General features: G+C 40.2%; 1 protein-coding gene across 1 annotated transcript in view; it reads right to left on the minus strand.

Moving 5' to 3' along the window:
* Positions 1-200: 200 nt before the first annotated feature.
* NIF3L1 (NIF3 NGG1 interacting factor 3-like 1 (S. cerevisiae)) overlaps positions 201-18,543 on the minus strand; it is a 27,034-nt gene continuing 8,691 nt past the window's right edge. The window contains exons 3-6 of the mRNA XM_006861991.1: positions 15,025-15,151; positions 13,719-13,857; positions 11,868-11,951; positions 201-385 (exon numbers count right to left, since the gene is read on the minus strand). Coding sequence (XP_006862053.1) covers positions 201-385; positions 11,868-11,951; positions 13,719-13,857; positions 15,025-15,151 — 535 coding nt within the window. The remainder of the gene's footprint in view (positions 386-11,867; positions 11,952-13,718; positions 13,858-15,024; positions 15,152-18,543) is intronic.

The raw sequence follows: 18,543 nt of genomic DNA on the forward strand, positions 1-18,543 counted from the left end.
CCCTAGAGATTATAATGAATATTTACTATTTAATATAATAATCACAATAAAATTTTAACTCTATGAACTATATAACACATTTGGTGAACCAGATTAATACACTAGAAAAAAACAAACAAACACCAGAAAGGCAAAAACTCTACTGACTCATGTCACACAATCTATTGATTGATTGTATGAACCTATTGATCTTATTCACATTATACCACTCGAAGAGGGTCCCTGTCTGTCTCTGACAGGATAATATTCACTTTATTCTCCAAGTGAACATTCAGCATATCTCGAAGGTCAGAAAGAAAGCCTCTTTCAGTGTTGCTATGCTCACAAAGGATGACATTTATTCCTTGGGAAGCAGCATCCAGAACTTCATGATGGGACATCTCACCTGCCAACAAAGGAAAGACCAAGTAAGTATCTTTGTGTTAGACACAGACCCATAACAACAGAAGTACCAAGTTTGCATTCTCTACGAAGTAGACGTAGTAGAGCAGAACTAGTCTACCTACAAGTCTAGAAAGCTGTGAATTATTTCTCTTACCTCAATTGAGAGAGACAGAATCTACCAACTGCATCCTTCTGAGAATTCCAATGTCTTTCTCTTCGTCATACCCCAGATAAGAACCCAAAGTAACTGGCAGATCCAGCACTATCTAATACTGCAGGAACCAGACCTACAAGAGTATTCCATGCAAAGTGTTTTTACAATAAAAACAAATGACCATTGCTAAGTAAAACAGGGCATTCAGAAGGGTCATTTTTCTTATGTCAGTATACAAAGATGCTTCAAAAAGTCCATGGAACAATGAAACTAAAAGATAATGGAATTTTTCCACAAACTTTTTGAAGCTCCTTTGTTATGTAAGCATTAGCCCTCGTGTAATTCATAAGGATGAAATGAGGTATATCTTAAAGTATAAAATAACGGCACTTAATAACAACAAGATTAGAAACAGGAATTTTTTTCCCTTTGATTTAGGCAAAATTCCTAGAAATTCTGAACTTATGGAAGGAGGAGCTCATCTTTTGTAAAAACATTATGTTTTGAATTTTTTAAAGCATCATTTTTTAATTTGGTAACTACTAATTTAAGAGCAAAAATGTTCTGTGTACAAACTCCATTTGTTCATAAAAAGCACAGTTTAAAAATAGACATGTTGTTGTTATGTGCCGTCGAGTTGGTTCCGACCCATAGCGACCCTGTACAGGGTTTCCGAGGCTGTAAATCTTTACGGGAGCAGAAAGCCTTATTTTTTTCCCCCGCAGAACAGCTGGTAGTTTCGAACTGCTGACCTTAAGGTTCAAGCCCGATTCATAACCACTGCGCTACCAGAGCTCCTTAAAAATAGACATTGTTAAGTTGTTGTTAAGTGCCGTCGAGTCGGTTCCGACCCATAGCGACCCTGTACAGGGTTTCCGAGGGTGTAAATCCTTACGGGAGTAGAAAGCCTGATCTTTCTCCCGCGGAGCAGCTGGTAGTTTCGAACCGCTGACCTTAAGGTTCACAGCCCGATTCGTAACCACTACGCTACCAGAGCTCCTTAAAAAAAAATAGACATAGAGGCATGAAAATTTTATGGAAAAGGTTCTTCTTGACCTCAAAACCTCCTACACCACCACAGAAGACAAAACAGCCCAGGAATGGTGTAGAGACCCGCAGAACAGAATTGAGAATGCAAAAGTAAATCCATGGACAGCTGGCCTTTGATACAGGGCCAAAGTCTATTAAATGGGAAAAGAGATAGTCTCTTTAACAACTGGTGCTGGCAAAACTGGATATCCATTTACAGAAAAACCATCCGGGATCCATACTGTACATCACATACAAAATGAACTCAAGCTCATCAAAGACCTAATATAGAACCTAAAACAACAAAGACCATGGAAGAAAAACTGAGGTAAAGCTGTTGTGGTTAGGTGCCATCGAATTATTACAACTCATAGTTTCCCTGTGTAGAGTTTCCGAGGCTATAAATATTTTTTTTTTGAATAAATGTTTTACTGTGAATTGTGTGATTCAAGTCTACATGGGAAAACATTAGTTTTACATTCATTCTATCATCTATCGTTTCATTGGCATAGTTACCATCCTGTCCATGCATCCTCACCCAACCAAAGGGTGTATCCTACAAGCCTGCCCTCCCCACCCCCACCCCCATAGTCCTCAGCCCCTCTCCCTCTCTGGATCCCAAGTCCCTAGCCACTCCATCTCTTCACGTCGTCTTCTCTGCCTCCATCTCAGGCCTCACTGCTTCTCTGGTTAGGATGCCACTCTCCACTCTTCTCCATTGATGGTCCCAGGGTCCTCCGCTCCTAGACTGAAAAGTTAATCACTCCCCTCCTTGCTACAAAATGTCCACCTTTAGATTTCCAACCCTCACAATCAGTACTGATAACAATTATTCACTATTGTATCACAAGAGACCCATATTTATTTCATTTCATCAGTCGTTCCTGGACAGGCTGGATACTATTCACTGGAGACTACCTTCCTCCACATTCTTTGTATCTAGGTTCCCTCTTGAAAGCTTGTAAGCCAGTCACTTCTTACCTTTGTATCCCTCCCCCCATTTTGGGTAGCCAATGTCTAAGTTGCCCATCCCTGTCTACTCTTTGTGTGGAGGGAATGGGAATAGTTCTTGCAGCAGGGATTTATTTCCTCTTTTGAGCTACTGCATTTATAGGTGTAGGTCAGGTTTATTGAATTGTATCAGATGACACTTTTTTCCTCTTCTTTCTCCTTCGGGTTGAGCTCGGTTCATCCAGTCATTGAAGCCAGGTCAAGTGGGTTATCATCTGCAAGTGGGGGTGTTCTTGCGTTTGTCCGCCCTCTTTTTATTGACTGGCTGCCCTGCTCTCCATTCTAGTTCTCTGTGGCTGTGTCATTGACTATGTGCCCATGAGTCCCCAGGTCTTGCCTCACTGCTGGCCGACCAGGTCTCCACCAGGGTTCACCGTAGTCTGCTGAACGATGTATGGCTTAGCTCACCGCTTCATTGATGTTCTTCGGTCACTACCCCTTATGGGTGACATGTGTGGTTGCTGATCAAAGTGTATATTTCCCTTGCGTCTTCGTCTTGGAAGAGGATTTGCGCTGAGAGGACCCGATCACTTGCCTTGATGTCTTCTGGGCAAGTAACCTGCATGTTCTTGTGGTGTTTTTTTTTGCAAGATAATTAATTTCCTTGTTAGAAGGGCTCTACAAACTCATGTCTGCAATAAAATTATCTACGGACTATTCATGAAGACACAAGAGAATGGAATGCAGAGACTTCAGGGTGCATGTCTCCCTTCAGCTCCAGTGGCAGAAGCAGGACTGTGTTTAGCATATTCCTGAGGATCATGGGATACTCTTGAGCTACAAGGTGCTAGGGAGCTGAGGACCCAAAGTATGAGCTTTCAAGAACTTCTCAAGATGTTCCATCTTTTCACTTTGTTGATGATGTTTCTGGTACCATGATACCTCAGCCAGAATCTGACTCTTTACCCGATTCTGTAACCAGGGTGGTCCAAAGACTTGGATTTTGGCTAGAGCCCTGGAATCCATCATATCAACAGCCTACAGGATCTTGCATAACCACTCAATTTTCTGAATGGAGGCTCGGTCTGGGTCAAAGATCAGGTCCACCAGCCTTGCCTCCAGGTACATCAGTGGTTCCTCCACTGAAACCACCTTGGCCGAGTGTTAAGTATTTGGTCCTTGTGGTAATGTAAGTGAGTCTGGTCCCTGCTGGGTCTCAGCACCACCAGTACTGTCTACAAGGCAAGAGCAAGGCAGGAAGAGAGTAAAGTAGAAGTGGCTCTTGCTGGGATGCAGGTCCGAGTCTGTAAATCTTTACAGGCGCAAAATGACTCATCTTAGCAGCTGGTGGGTTTGAACTACTGACCTTGTGATTATCAGTCTAATGCTTATCCTACAGTGCCACCAGTGCTCCTGGGGCAAAGTTATAGGCTCTAATTTATGGTATAAACAGTCTATCAAAGATAACTAAAAATGCACAAACAATAGAAGACAAGCTAGTGACTGGGACTCTTCCTAAAGCTGAAACACTTATGCACATCAAACCACTTCTCCAACAGAGTAAAGAGACAACCTACTCACTGGGAAAAGTTTTGAAAATGACATATCTAGCAAAGGGCTAATGTCTCAAATTTGTAGAAAACAATATTTCAACAATAAAAAAGCAAACAGTCCAATTTTAAAAATGGGCAAAAGACATGAACTTTACCAAAAATGACATTCAGGAAGAAAACAAACACATGAAAAGATTCTCATTATCATTACATTATTATTAGCCAGTAGAGTGATGCATATCCATACAATGAAATCTTGGCTGGTAAAAATAACAATGATAAAAAAACAAAACCCCAAAAAACCCAAAACAACAGAGGCTGTGGGGAGACTAGAATTCTCATACACTGTTGGTGTGACTATAAAATGATACAGCTGCAGTGGAAAATGGGATGGCACTTCCTTAAAAAAGTTGAAAGTGTAGATATCATATGTGGTACCCTGAATTAACTTAATATGGCTTTCCTAGTCAAACTCTTCTTAATTCCCACCAAGTGATTGTGTGGGACCATGCAAATAAGGTATACAAGACTCTAAGGCTGGGATTGGTTAGTTTTGCCCTCCAACCTAGGTTTGAAAGGAGTCATCTCAGAAGCAGAGATGGAAGATCCCAGGACCAACAAGAAGGAAGAGCATGAGTGAGGCACGAGATCCCTACTTAGAGAACCAGAGAGGGCAGAGGTGATGGCAGAGGTGATGGAGGCGGTGGCATAGAGAGACAGCAGCTTTGGGCTCTAGGCCCATGGACTGAGTAAAGCCAGGAGACTGGCTTGAAGAATGTGCCTTTAGAACATTCACAGACTGGCTGAAAGAGTTCTGTAACACTTGCACAAGCAGGGCAGAAGCCAAGGGACCACATGGCTGAGAGGCTGAAGACAAGTGTGATGCGTGCCTATAGTATGGCAGAGAAGAGACGTTCCTTACTGGAGAACTGCTGTGTCCTGAGTTGGTTCTGATCCTGAATTATTCCCTGTTCACTTCCCTAATAAACTCCACAATCGTCAGTATTGTTATGAGTTCTGTGTGGTCATTGCAATGGATTCTCAAACCTAGACATAAAGCAGAGTGCTGTGGGAGGAATGGTTGTGTCAGAATAGGGTGCAGAAGGTTTTAGGGTAGAAGCAGGTCTGACCTCTGCGTCAAAAGAATTGGCCTTGGACTAATTTTTAGTTTGATTTGTCTTTCCCCCTGATAAAGTCAAGGGAAGTCAGAAATGGTTCCCACATGGTTTTTGCATCATATGACCCATTAATCCCACAACTAGCTACATATCCTATAGAAAAAAATAGACATGACATGAATAGATACATGTACACCTATGTTTGCTGCATCATTATTTACAGTAGCAAAAGAAAAAATGGAAATAAGTGCCTGTCAACCAATGAATGGATAAACTATGGTATATAAGCACAATGGGACACTATGCAACATTAAAGAGTAGTGAGGAACCTGTGAAATACCTCACAACATGAATTAACCTGGAGGATATTATGCTAAATTAAATAAGTCCATCACAAAAGGAAAAATTTGTATGAGCCAACTACTACAAAAAGGCAAAAAAAGGTTTTTGCACAGAAACATTCTTGGATGGCTAGTAGGGAGGGTAGCGGGTCGAGGGAAAATCACTAACCAGACAGTACACTTACATTAGTTGGGTGAATGGAAAGACAATACACAAGGGCGAGGTCAGCACAATATGACCAAGGCAAACAAAGACACTAGAAGGTAAGCAAGAATCAAAGGTCACAATGGTAAGTACTATAATATAACAATCTTGCAATGCAGTCATACAAATAGCAATTTATGAGTGGATACATAGGGAAGTACGTAAGCTGAACAGATGGGTGGTGGCATATAGGAGTACACCCACCATTAGATAAAAATTTGGCAGATTATATTTCTACATACATTTTTGTATATACTGTAAAGAGATCCATGTATATAGTAGTACAAAGGGCAAAGCTGTCCAAACTTCTTAGCCATAACCAGACACATTAAGCAACTAAGGCACTGGGCTTAGTGGTTTAAGACCATAGTCCAGAAGATATTTAACTCAATTGGAATAATAATGCAGAAATCCAATGTTCTACATCTGATTCTGGTGAATAGCGAGTGGTGTCTTAAAAGTTGGAAGTGGCCATCTAAAATGCAACTATTGATTTCTCCCTAGCCAGAGGAAAGAATAAGAAAGGACATTCAAGGAAACTGGAGAACACAAGACACAAGCATGTGCAAGAGAATTAGTATCTTTCCAAGGAACAAGCTCCCCATCTGCTGGACGTTATTGGGATTACCTTTAATGACTCAATATCAAGAGTGAAGCCTCTACCACATAGGTTAGGAACTTCATCAGAGGACCAAGGGGGTAAGCAAAAAGTATTGCTACTAAAGTTTTAGTTTATACATGCATGTGTTTATGCCAGACAAAACATGTGTAAACATATCTCTGTGATCCAGTTGACGGCTGCACAGAAATTCACTCAGTGATATAACAGGATTTCAAAGACTTCCTGGAAGAATGGAATTAAAAGATAATAGACTATGTGCCCAGCGAAGGAGGCTTCCTGTGGAGCCTCTGCATTACATAAGACCATAGGTGGAATCCTGAACCTCACCCAGAATCTTCTGAGGTGGGAAATTTCCACTTGAAAGGACAAGCAGACCAGCCTGAAGCAACTAGAAGAACAGAAGATACTTCTTGAAAGAAAGACCCACAGGAAAATAACAGTAGTGCAACTGATTACTGCAAGAACAAGTAAGCTGTTAGCCCAGCCATCAAGGCAAGTGGTTGGGTCCTCTCAGGGAAAACCCCCTTCCAAGACTAAGACTCACTGGGAATACATGAGCAGACACATGCTCTGACAGGTGAGTGCTCTGACTGGTGACCTTGTTGGTCACCGATAAGGGGAAATGAGGGAAAAACAGCAATGAAGCTGCGATCTCAGTCCAACCACGTTCAATAGACTTCTGTGAACCCAGGTGGAGACCTAGTTGGCCAGCAGTGTGGCAAAACCTGGGGACTTTTCGGCACAGTCAGTGACATAGCCACAGGAATAGAGTAGAGAGTGAAGCATCCAGCTGATAAGAAGAGAGTGCATATGCATAAGAACATCCACCCTGGCAGATAATACCCACTTGACCTGGCTTCAATGACTGGATGATCAGAGCTCAACTAGAAGAAAGAAGAGGAAAAAAAAAAGAGTAATCTGATACAATTTGATGAACTTAACCTACACCTATGGATGCAGTCGAATTGGGCAGCTAACCTCAAGTTTGGCAGTTCGAAACTACCAGCTGTTTCACAGGAGAAAGGTGAGGCTTTCTGCTCCCATAAAGATTTGCAGACTCGGAAACCCTGTGCAGGGTCACTATGAGTCAGAACTGACTACACAGTACTTAACAACAACATGGATGCAGTAGCCCAAAAGAGGGAACAAATCTTTACAGCAAGGATCATTCCCACTCCTCCATACAGTACACAGAATAGACATGGATGGGTAACCTAGACATTGGCTACCCAAAAGGGGGGTGGGGCTACAAAGGCAAGAACTGACTGGATTATAAACTTTCAAGAGGGAGCCTAGTAGATCCAGAGGGCACGGAGGAAGGTAGCATCTCCACTGAGTAGTATCCAATCTGTCTGGGTGGTGCTAATGAAAGGAGATGGGGATTGGTCCCTTGTGGTACAATGGTTAATAATTGTTATCAGGACTGACTTCAAGGGTTGGAAATGTAAAGGTGGACGTTTTACAGCAAAAGGTGGGGGAGTGACTGACTAGCGGAGGTCTCTGGAACCATCAAGGCAGAAGAGCGGAGTGGGGGACCCTACCCAGAGAAGCAGTGATGCCAGTGATGGAGGCAGAGACAATGACGTGGAGAGATGGAGCAGCTGGGGACTCTAGACCCAGAGGGGGAGAGGGGCTGTGTCCTGATGACTGATGACGGGGTGCTGGGCAGGCTTGCAAGGTATACTGTTTGGTTGGTTGGTTGATGATGCATAGAGGGATTGTAACCATGGCAATGAAATGATATACGATAAGATGAAATGTAAAGCTAATGTTCTCCCATGTAAAGTATCACATAATTCATAATAAAACATTAAAAAAAAATAGAATTTTTTTCACAAACTTTTTGTAGCCCCCTTGCACACTTGTCTTAGCCTTCAAAAGACAAAAAAGGGATATTTCTTGTGGGGGGAAAAATTTCAGGTCAGGGCTAATATATTTTCAAATGAAACTCAAGTGGACATCTCAAATCATTCAAGCTTTGCACAGGTTTATAAGACTACTACTTCTCAAAGTTTTTACATGGATCAAACTTTTTTAAAGTTTATTTTTAAATTTAAACACTAATTTTTACTATTCATTCTTATGAATTTATGCATTCTAACCTTTCTTTTCATGTTCTATGGAATAATTCATTCTTTTATTTTTTTTATTCTCTCTTCCCTCCCACTCGGGGTGACCATCACAGAATGTTTCTTTTAGTAAAAAAGTCTTTTCTTAAATTTTTACAACAGTGGTCTAATACAGTAATTGTCCTTTTGTGCTTGACAAATGTCCTCCAATTTAGTAAGGTATATCATAAATTCATCATTATTCTTCAACTTTGCATCATATTCCATTGTGCATATACACCAGAGTTTGTTAAACTATTCTTCTGTTGATGGGCATTTAGGCTGTCTCTATCTTTTTACTATAGTGAACAGTGCTGTAATGAACAAGGGTATGCATATAAACTGGTGTCACAGCTCTTATTTCTTGAGGATATATACCAATGAAACAAGCATCTTAAAGAAGGTTGGGAAGATCTCAAAGATGAACAAAGAGAGGGAATGGTGTCAGTCTCAACAGTGAAGAAACTGTACCTGAAGTCTAGAAACTGATGGAAGAATGTACACTATCACTGAGCGATAGCTATGTAAGTTGGGGTCTTTGGTTCGACATTTTAAATTTTAAGCAAACAACTTGACCTAAGTAAGCTTTCAGTTGGATGGCTGCCACAAGCATGTGTGAAGATCAGCTAGCTCAAAGAGCTGATCTTTCCACCAGTCTTTTAAGCAAGATCCAAGATGATTTTATCGAATGTATCATAACCACAGATGAAACTTGGATTTACAAGGTCCAATCAAAATGTATCTACAGAGCAAGGTCCAATCAAAACTGGCTTCTGAGAGGATCTGCTGGGCAGTTAAATTGAAGGCAAAGGGGTGAGTTCAGAAGGTTATGGAAACTTTTTTGAGATTTCCAAGTAACCTTGATAGACTTTCTCAAAGGACAATTATGAGGGCTTACTATGAAGAAGTTTAAAGAAAACTGCATTGGAGTAAAAAGGCCAGGAAAGCTAAGATGAGGAATTTTCCCCATCGAGGTTAGTAAGGGTTTTCCTAGGAGAACTTCATTGGGAAACATTACCCCATCCACCCTACAGTCCTGCTCTTGCCCTTCAGACTACTTTTTGTTCCTCAAATGCCAAGAACATTTAATGGAACACAATTTTTGAGTCCCTCAAGGATGCCCAAACTGCTGTACAGGGTCGCTATGAGTCGGAACCGACTCCACGGCACATAACAACACAGGCTTCGTAGATAGAACATTATTAGGTGTAGTCTAGTTGGTTCCAACTCACAGGGACCCTGTGTACAACAGAATGAAACCCTGGCTGGTCCTGCACCATCCTCACAGGCATATGTTTGAGTCACTGCTGTAGCCACTGTGTCAATCTATCTCGTTGAGGGTCTTCCTCTTTTTGGCTAACTTTCTACCAAGTATGATGTCATTCTCCAGGGACTGGTATCCCCTGATAATACGGCCAAAGTCCATGAGACAGAGTTTTACCATCCTTTCCTCTACAGAGATTTATTCATTCTTCTGGAAATCCATGGTCTATTCAATATTCTTTACCAACACCATAATTCAAAGGCATCAATTCTACTTTGGTCTTCCTTATTCATTGTCTGGCTTCCATATACACGTGAGGCAATTGAAAATTGCCTTAATTCTCAAAGTAACTTCTTTGCTTTTGAACACTTTAAAAAGGTCTTTTGCAGCAGATCTTCCCAAAGACAATAGGTAGTTGTCTTCCAAATTTTTTCGCATAGAGGATAAGTGCTTCCAGCATTGCATCCATTTGTTGAAATATTTTAATTGGTATCCCATCAATTTCTGGAGCCATTTTCCATCAGTGCTTTCAGTACAGCTTGGATTTCTTCCTTCAGTCCTATCAATTATTGATCACATGCTACTCCTGAAATGGTTGAACTCATTTTTTTAGTACAGTGATTAGGTAGTCCTTCCCTATTCTTTTGATGCCTCCTGTATCTTTCAACATAATAATATTAAAATCTCCAATATTGCAACTCCAGGTTTGAAGTTCTTCTTCAGTTCTCTCAACTTGAAAAATGCTGAATGTGTTCTTTTCTTTTGGTTTTCTAATTTCAAGTCTTTACACATTTCATTACAATACTCTGTCTTCTCAAGCTGCTCTTTGAAATCGTCTGCTCAGCTCTTTTATGTCATTATTTCTTCCATTTATCTTACCTTCTCTACATTGAGGAGCAAGTTTCAGACGTTCAATTTGATCATTTCTTTCTTTCTTATCTTTTTAATGACTTCATATATTATGTGCTTGATGTCATTCCACAACTTGTCTGGTGTTAAGTCATTAGTGTTTAATATGTCAACTCTATTCCTAAAAAGGTCCCTAAATTTAAGAAAGGTATACTCACAGTTATATTTTTGTGTTTGTGGATCTGTTTTAATTTTCTTTAGCTTCAATTTCAACTTCCATATGAACAATTAATGGTCTGTTCCACTCTCAGCCCGTCTTTGTTATGACTAATAAGCTTCTCCATCATCTCTTTTCTATAAATGTAGCTGATTGAATTTCTGTGTATTTCATTCAGTGAGGTATGCTGTTAAGTGCTATTGATTCAGTTAGGATTTCTGAGGAGCGGCTGATAGATTTGAACTACCAACCTTATGGTTAACAGTCCAGTGCATATCCTACAGTGCCACAGAATTCCATTCTACATGTATGGTAGTCATTTATGTTGTTGAAAAGAAGTATTTCCAATGAATTACAAAATTCTGTATTGTGATCTTGGTTATCTGGTCTATCACCAAAGTCATATTTTCCAAATACAGATCCTTCTTCATTTCCAAGTTTTCCAACCCAGTCACCAGTAATTATTATGTTTGATTGTATGTTTGATCATTTTAGTCTGCAGAAGTTGGTAAAAACCATTAATTTCTTCATCTTTTGCATTAGTGGTTGCTGCATAAATTTGAGTGATTATTATTTTACCAGGTCTTCCTTGGTTAGTATCCTGTCACGGGCAGTGTTGTACTTCAAGACAGACCTTGAAATGTTCTTTTTGAAGATGACTGTGACACCATTCCTCTCAATTTGTCATTCCCAGCATAGTAGACCATATGATTGTCTCATTCATAATGGCCAATACCATCCCATCTAAGCTCACTAATGCCTAGGATATTGATCTTCCAGTGTTCCACTTCAGGATGAAGACAGGTTAAATAAATGTGGAACATCAATTTTAGAGACAGTGTAATCATAAACTGTTAAATGATTTAATTCCTCCACAAAGAATACTATATACATCCCCCATTCTGGTGCAGTTGCCTATTAGTTTAGGTTCAAACATTTATTATAAGCAACTTACAATATAAGTGCCAGGTGCTGTCTTAAAATCAAACTATTTGTGATTTTGCAAAAAATAAATCAAAGTGGGAAAAGGGTATAAAAAAAAGAAGTAGTAGAGGTACAAACACTGTCCCACCTGTGAGGTAAAGGTCGGCTTCCACACCCTGCAGAACACTGCTCCCAGAACCAGCACACAGGGCCACGACTTTGATTTGGGACTCTTCACAGTAAAGAGAAAGAAAAACCAACACGTTACAATGTCCCATTATTTTAATATAATTTGTACTGAGCATTCTGAATGAAATGCAGGTTTTATTCCTTGTCTCATTACCACTATATGAATTTACATTCATGTAAACATATGTATAAATGATAATTCATGTACTCCACTCTAGACGTTATTACAGTGTTGCTAAGCTAAATAATTTAACCTGGGTCTCTAGACAACAGTGAGTGACAGGCAGGTAACTCTATTCTCAGTTGAGGAATCTGAGAAATGAAAAGGGCTCCTGAGAAAGAGTAACAGCATTAAAAAACAAAACAAAACTAGTGTTGATACGCAAAGAGCATTCCCTAAAAAGTGAAATAACAGAAACATCAGGCTAAAATCTAACAAATTGCTCCTCGGAAACCCTTTACAGGGCCACTCAGCACTTAAGTTTCTAGAATGGACACTCTGTTAGTGCTCACTCCAGTCTGGCATCATGGTACTTCAAAAAAAGTCTTGACAAATACTGTTGAATGATGATTCATGGAGGAAGTTATAATCATCGCAATGAAATGAAATACAATAGGATGAGTGCAAAACTGATGTTCCCCCAGGTAAACTTCACTCAATTCACAATAAAAACTTTTTTTTAAAAAAAGGCTGTGAGTGGGATCAGAAGTCAAATCCTACCTCTGTCATCATTTTCTTTGAAAGTTAATTCCCACGAGTTATTTAATCTGATTGTGGACTTTTGGAATAGTTGAGCTCTCTGAAGCTCGATTTTTCTCCCATAAAGTGAGACTATCACCTCTGATATAGTTAATAGGAGGTAGCATTTACTGTATTGATGTGTACCAGTGTATCCCACGGGTTACACTCCCACTTCTATGAGGTTTTAGGATTAATGCAATTTTACAGAGGAGGGAACTGAGACACAGAAGGGTTACATAAATTGCTCAAAATCATAGTGTAAATAGTATAAACACGAACCAAAGTTGTCTGACTTCAGAATCCACACTCATAACCACTATGTTCCACTCTTTGCAGTGGAAACATACATACTTAGGACACTTAGCACAGTGCTAGGCTCAGTGCAGGCTCTAATAAGTGTTTGTTCTCAGAAGTGCTGGGAAGAGTGAAAAGAAAAGACAGGGGCTACGAGTCAGAAACTGCAATGGATCAGATCACTTAGTAGTGCTTCATTATACAACACTGGTATCCTGGTGTGGCGCTGCAGGATAATGCACTAGACTGCAAGGTCAGTTTGAACCATAAGGTTGGTGGTTCAAACCCACCAGTCACTCCTTAGAAACCCTTTATGGGGACAATATGAGTTGGAACCGACTTGACAGCACTTAACGACAACAACATACAAATTACCAGTATGTAAACTTCAAGATTTATGTTGTAACTGTAAGGATCATGATTTCCAGCTCTCTTCCTGGCACATGGTAGGACTGCACTTCACTCCCTCGATGGGTTGTGCTGGGCAATTTACTAATTCTGGATATGAGCTGAACAAGTAACATATATCACTTCTGAGCTAGAGATTTTAATTTATGGTTTAAGATCCTCCACTCTTTCTCCCTCTGCAACATGAACCCATTTGCAAGCAGCAAACTTGACTCGAGGTGAACATGCAGCGTGACGAGTGTGGTTTAAGCCTCTGAGCTGGATTCACAGTAAAGCTCACCAGTCAGTAAACTTAATACAACCAAGAGTTCTCCTTTGCCCAATGTGAACAGTGGATTCACTGGCAAAATAATGGGATATATTTACCTAAGGTCCTCCCTGCCCCAAGACCAAGGCGGACATGAGACAGTTTTAGGTGTTGCTTGATTCTCTCAATCATGGTTGCCAAGGAGACAGACTCATCCAGTGTACATATCCGTCCCATTCCAGTGTGCTGAAGCAGAGGCTGAAGAGAAATTGAAGTTAGAAGCATTGCTATAGAACAAAAAAACATGTCAACCAAAAAACATTCACACTGTGAGCACCAGGCTAAAGTACAGAGATGCAAGCAAACCTGATAAAACTTTCTTTGACATCGAGCACACAGCTTCCTGGGAAGGCAGACATTTAAATACATAATCACAATTAAAGAGTTTTAATACAAGGCAAATGCAATTGTTATGGGAAAACAAAGAAATGACAAACTAAATGACTTGGGATTTTGGGTAGGGGAAGCCTAGAGGAACTGGGATCAAAGGTTTCAGAAGGACTGGGGTCTTGAATCAGAAAAGAGTTCATAAAGGAATGAAATAAAATGCAGTGTGGCAGCATAGGTGAGACAAAAAAAATGCAAAGACAAAAATGTACAAAGAGACCAGGAATTCGAGTACACAGTGACAGCAGGTCTAAGGTAGGCAGCATGGATGGTGTGCAGAGCATATGGAGGAAGGAGTAGAGCTACAGGCATAAGTCACAGTCAGATCACACTGGTTTTCGCATTCTATGCTAAATGCTTGGACTATTAATATTCCAAGTGAAGGAAGATGCAAGTTTCAGCTAATATGGTGGCAGAGGTAAGAGAGAGAAGAAAAAATTTAACAGACTTGGGTACAGAATTAAGAGAGCTTTTGATGAAGCAGGAGCAGTATTGTGAAAGCTTAAAATAATATAGTAGATGACTATGCCACCAATTAAATAGAAAATAAAAAAATTTAAAAGGAGGGGAATGGCAGCTAAAATAAAGTGCATTTTTAAACTACACTGAATGAGATACATATGGGACTTTTTAGTGGACAATGTTGAGAGTCGTTGGAAATGTGTTAGTTTGCTTGTTCACACTGCAGAAAGCATTCTGAGTCAAAAAGTAAATATGTAGGAACCATTCAACATCACATGCATGGTGATCAAGTTAAAGGAACAGAGGATCTAGGACAAGAAAAATCTGTGTCTGTAATCTAGAAGAAATAACATTTCCCTATTCCTAGAATACTCCCTAGTATGTTTTCTAAGGTACAATATGCTCTCTTTATGTTTTTTAGGTAATAGTTAATAGTCTGTTATGGCAGTTTACAAGTGAATTTACTGAACAAAAATGTATAATAATATAAAATCAAAGATAAGAAATTGTATTAACCTTCTCCAGTGACAGAATTTCCGTCTTCTGGTAGAGTTGTCTGTTTTGGGAGAGCAGTGCCACCACCTGCAGCAGAGCCTTCTGAGTACAATTCAGACTGAGCCGTGTATGCTCTTCATCATCAGTCCTAAGGGGAAAGTCCTCCTTGGTTTATGACAAATACAAACAAAATGTATTTTACAGAACCCACAGTTTACAAACTTGCTTTAATAGGACACAAGGCTTATAAGGAGCTAGGGCTTTAGCCAACAAACCCCATACAGTGGTTCTTATATTTTAGTGTGTAACAGAATCACCTAAAGGACTCAAGGGAACAGATTCCTGGGCTCCATCCCCCAGAGCTTCTCATTCAGTAAGTCTGGGTAAGGCTGCAAAAGAGTCTAACAAGTTCCCAGGTGATAGGTTCATTTTTCTGATCTAAGATCATCATTTGAAACCACTATTCTAGGATTGTTCTTAATCCTGATTGTTTATCAGAAACCCCTTGGAGTTTCTTAAAATGACAGATGCTGGACCCTTCCTTCCATAAATCTGGTAAAAGAGAACATCTACAATTGGGGCTAACGCACTTTTTAAACTTTTTAAAGCCCTGTTGTTAATTGCTGTCAAGTCGGTTCCAACTCATAGTAACCCTGTATAGGGTTTTCAAGAAGCAGCTGGTGAGTGTAAATCACTGACCTGATGGTTAGCAATCCAGTGCTTATCCTTCAGCACCACACCAGAACACCTGTTGTGCTGATGGGTCGGTTCTGACTCAGTGACCCTGCACAATGTTTCCAAAGAGTAGCTGGTGGATTTGTGCTTCAAATTTCAGTGCTGAGCCTATAGTGCCACACCAGAAGTTAATTTTCAAGCCTTATTTAATACAAAAATCTCCTGGGCAAACCTCATTTTAATTACACAGGTCTGGATCCTGGTGTGGTGCTATAGGATAAGCACTGGACCACAAGGATGATTTGAACTGCAAGGTCAGTAGTTTAAACTCACCCTCTGCTCCTTGGAAACCCTATCATGGTAGCTATGGGTAGGAACCGACTTGACAGCACTTAACAACAACAGAATAAATCCAGAAATCTGTATTTTTAATAAGCATCCTATTAACAATAGCATGGAGGGCCTCCAAGAAACAATGCCATAAAATATTTCAAAAAATATTGGCATCGAGCTGGAGACTGAGACTTCTGGCAGGATGACAGTCGTGGCAGACACACTACAAAGATCTTCTACAACAAAGATGCAAAAGATTGACTAAAACAGATAAGGGCAATAGTCCTCGAACCCTGAAATTCAGAGGAAAGGATAGAGAAGTGAAATGAATACCAACTAGAAGAAGCTGAACAAAAGTAGTGAGAGAGGAGACAGGTGGGTGATGTGTCAGTCGGTCTGATGCAGTGTGACCATCTCAAACCTTAACAAGCAGCATTCAAAGGAGACAGCAGCCTGACAACACAAATGGATACCAGTGGCTGGTGACAAGAGAGATGTGATTTTCCCTTGTATCCCCACACTCTCCTGAGAACCAGAAGCATGGTTAGTTCCACTCTCACCTATACCCTGCATAGCTCTGGCTCTACCAAAGCTTGAAGCTGTACCATTGTGAAATGGGCGCCCAATCTGGAGGCTTAAGAATTCCAGCTCATCAGACCAGCAGAGTGCAGTGTCGGATACCCTGGTTACCCCTAGGCAAACAGAAACTCCATCCATAATCAGCACCTCAGACCCCATCTGCTCTCTGGGCTCAAGAGAGTTCCCTTTGAAGGCAAGAACCCTGCACTTCCAATATTCTCCTCCAACACTATAACTCAAATGCATCAATTCTTCTATAGTTTTCCTTATTCACTGTCCAGCTTTCGCATGCATATGAGGTCATTGAAAATACCATGGCTTAGGTCAGGTGCACCTTAATCCTCAAGCTGACATCTTTGCTCTTTAACACTTTAAAAAGGTCTTGTGCATCAGATTTGCCTAATGCAATATGTCATTTGATTTCTTAACTGCTGCTTCCAGGAGTGTTGAAGAATGAAGTCCTTGACAACTTCAATTTTTTCTCCGTTGATAAGAATGTTGTTTATTGGTCCAGTGGTGAGGATTTTTGCTTTCTTGACATTGAGCTACAATCCCTACTGAAGGCTGTGCTCTTTGATCTTCATCAGTAAGTATTTTAAGTCTTCTTCACTTTCAGCAAGCAAAGTTTGTATCATCTGTATATTGCAGGTTGTTAATGAGTCTTCCTCCAATCCTGATGCCACGTTTTTCATTTATTCCAGTTTCTTGAATTATTTGCTCAGCATATAGATTGAGTAAATATGGTAAAAGAATACAACCCTCTCGCACACCTTTCTTAATTTTAAACCATTCAGTGTTCCCATGTTCTGTTCGAACAACTGCCTCATAGTCCATGTACAGGTTCCTCATGAGATTAATTAAGTGTTCCAGAATACTCATATTTTGTAATGTTGTCCATAACTTGTCATGATCCAATCGAAAGCCTTTGCAGTGTCAATAAAGCACAGGTAAACATCTTTCTGGTATTCTCTGCTTTCAGCCAAGATCCATTGGACATTAGCAATGATATCTCTCGTTCCACATCCTCTTCTGAATCCAGCTTGAACCTCTGGAAGTTCTCTGTCGATGTATGCTTGCAGCTGTTTCTGTATTACCTTTAGTAAAACTTTACTGGCGTGGGATATCAAAGAGACTGTCCGATGATTTCCACATTCCGTTGGGTCACCTCTCTTTAGAATGGGCACAAATATGGATCTCTTCCAATCAGTTGGCCAGATAGTTGTCTTCCAAATTTCTTGGCATAGATGAGTGAGTGTCTCCAGTGCCACCTCACTTTCTTGAAAGATTTCAATCCCATCAATTCCTGGTGCCTTGTTCTTTGCCAGTTCCTTGAATGCACCTTGGACTTCTTCCTTCATTATTAGTGCCAACTCATACCGAACCTACATAAGGTTTCTGAGGCTGTAAATCTTTGCAGGAGTATAAAGCCTCGTCTCTCTTTTGTGGAAAGGTTGGTGAGCTCAAACCACTGATCTTGTAGTTCGCAGTTCAATGCTTATCCTATGGAGCCACCACACTCTCATGCTTAACCATAAACTAATATAAAATAACAGAATTCTAGAACTAAATGTAACTGGATAGCACTTAATACCAAGAACCAAATGACACTAGAATGATAATTTGTCAGAGCAGCTTTTAACATGAGAATTATCTGTCAAACTCTGGGGAAAAAGATACAGATACAATGCCTGGATTTCAGTCTAATGGTAAAACTCCAGCAGTCCTCTATAAAGTGGAAAAACTGGAAACAAACTAAATGTCTATTGGTTTAAAAAAAATAATAAAGTCTACCTGTAGGAAAAAGAATGTTTCAAGAAATATGTGGATAAAATATATCCATAGTAAGAAAGACTGCATAGTAAGTAGCCTTATAAAAATGAGATAAGCCTGAGGGACCCAGCATTCACCGAAGACCCACCTGAAAGAGGGATGCCATCTGCATTTCCATTGAGG

Source organism: Chrysochloris asiatica, unplaced genomic scaffold (genome assembly GCF_000296735.1).
Source record: "Chrysochloris asiatica unplaced genomic scaffold, ChrAsi1.0 scaffold00045, whole genome shotgun sequence".
In the NCBI taxonomy this organism is placed as follows: domain Eukaryota; kingdom Metazoa; phylum Chordata; class Mammalia; order Afrosoricida; family Chrysochloridae; genus Chrysochloris; species Chrysochloris asiatica.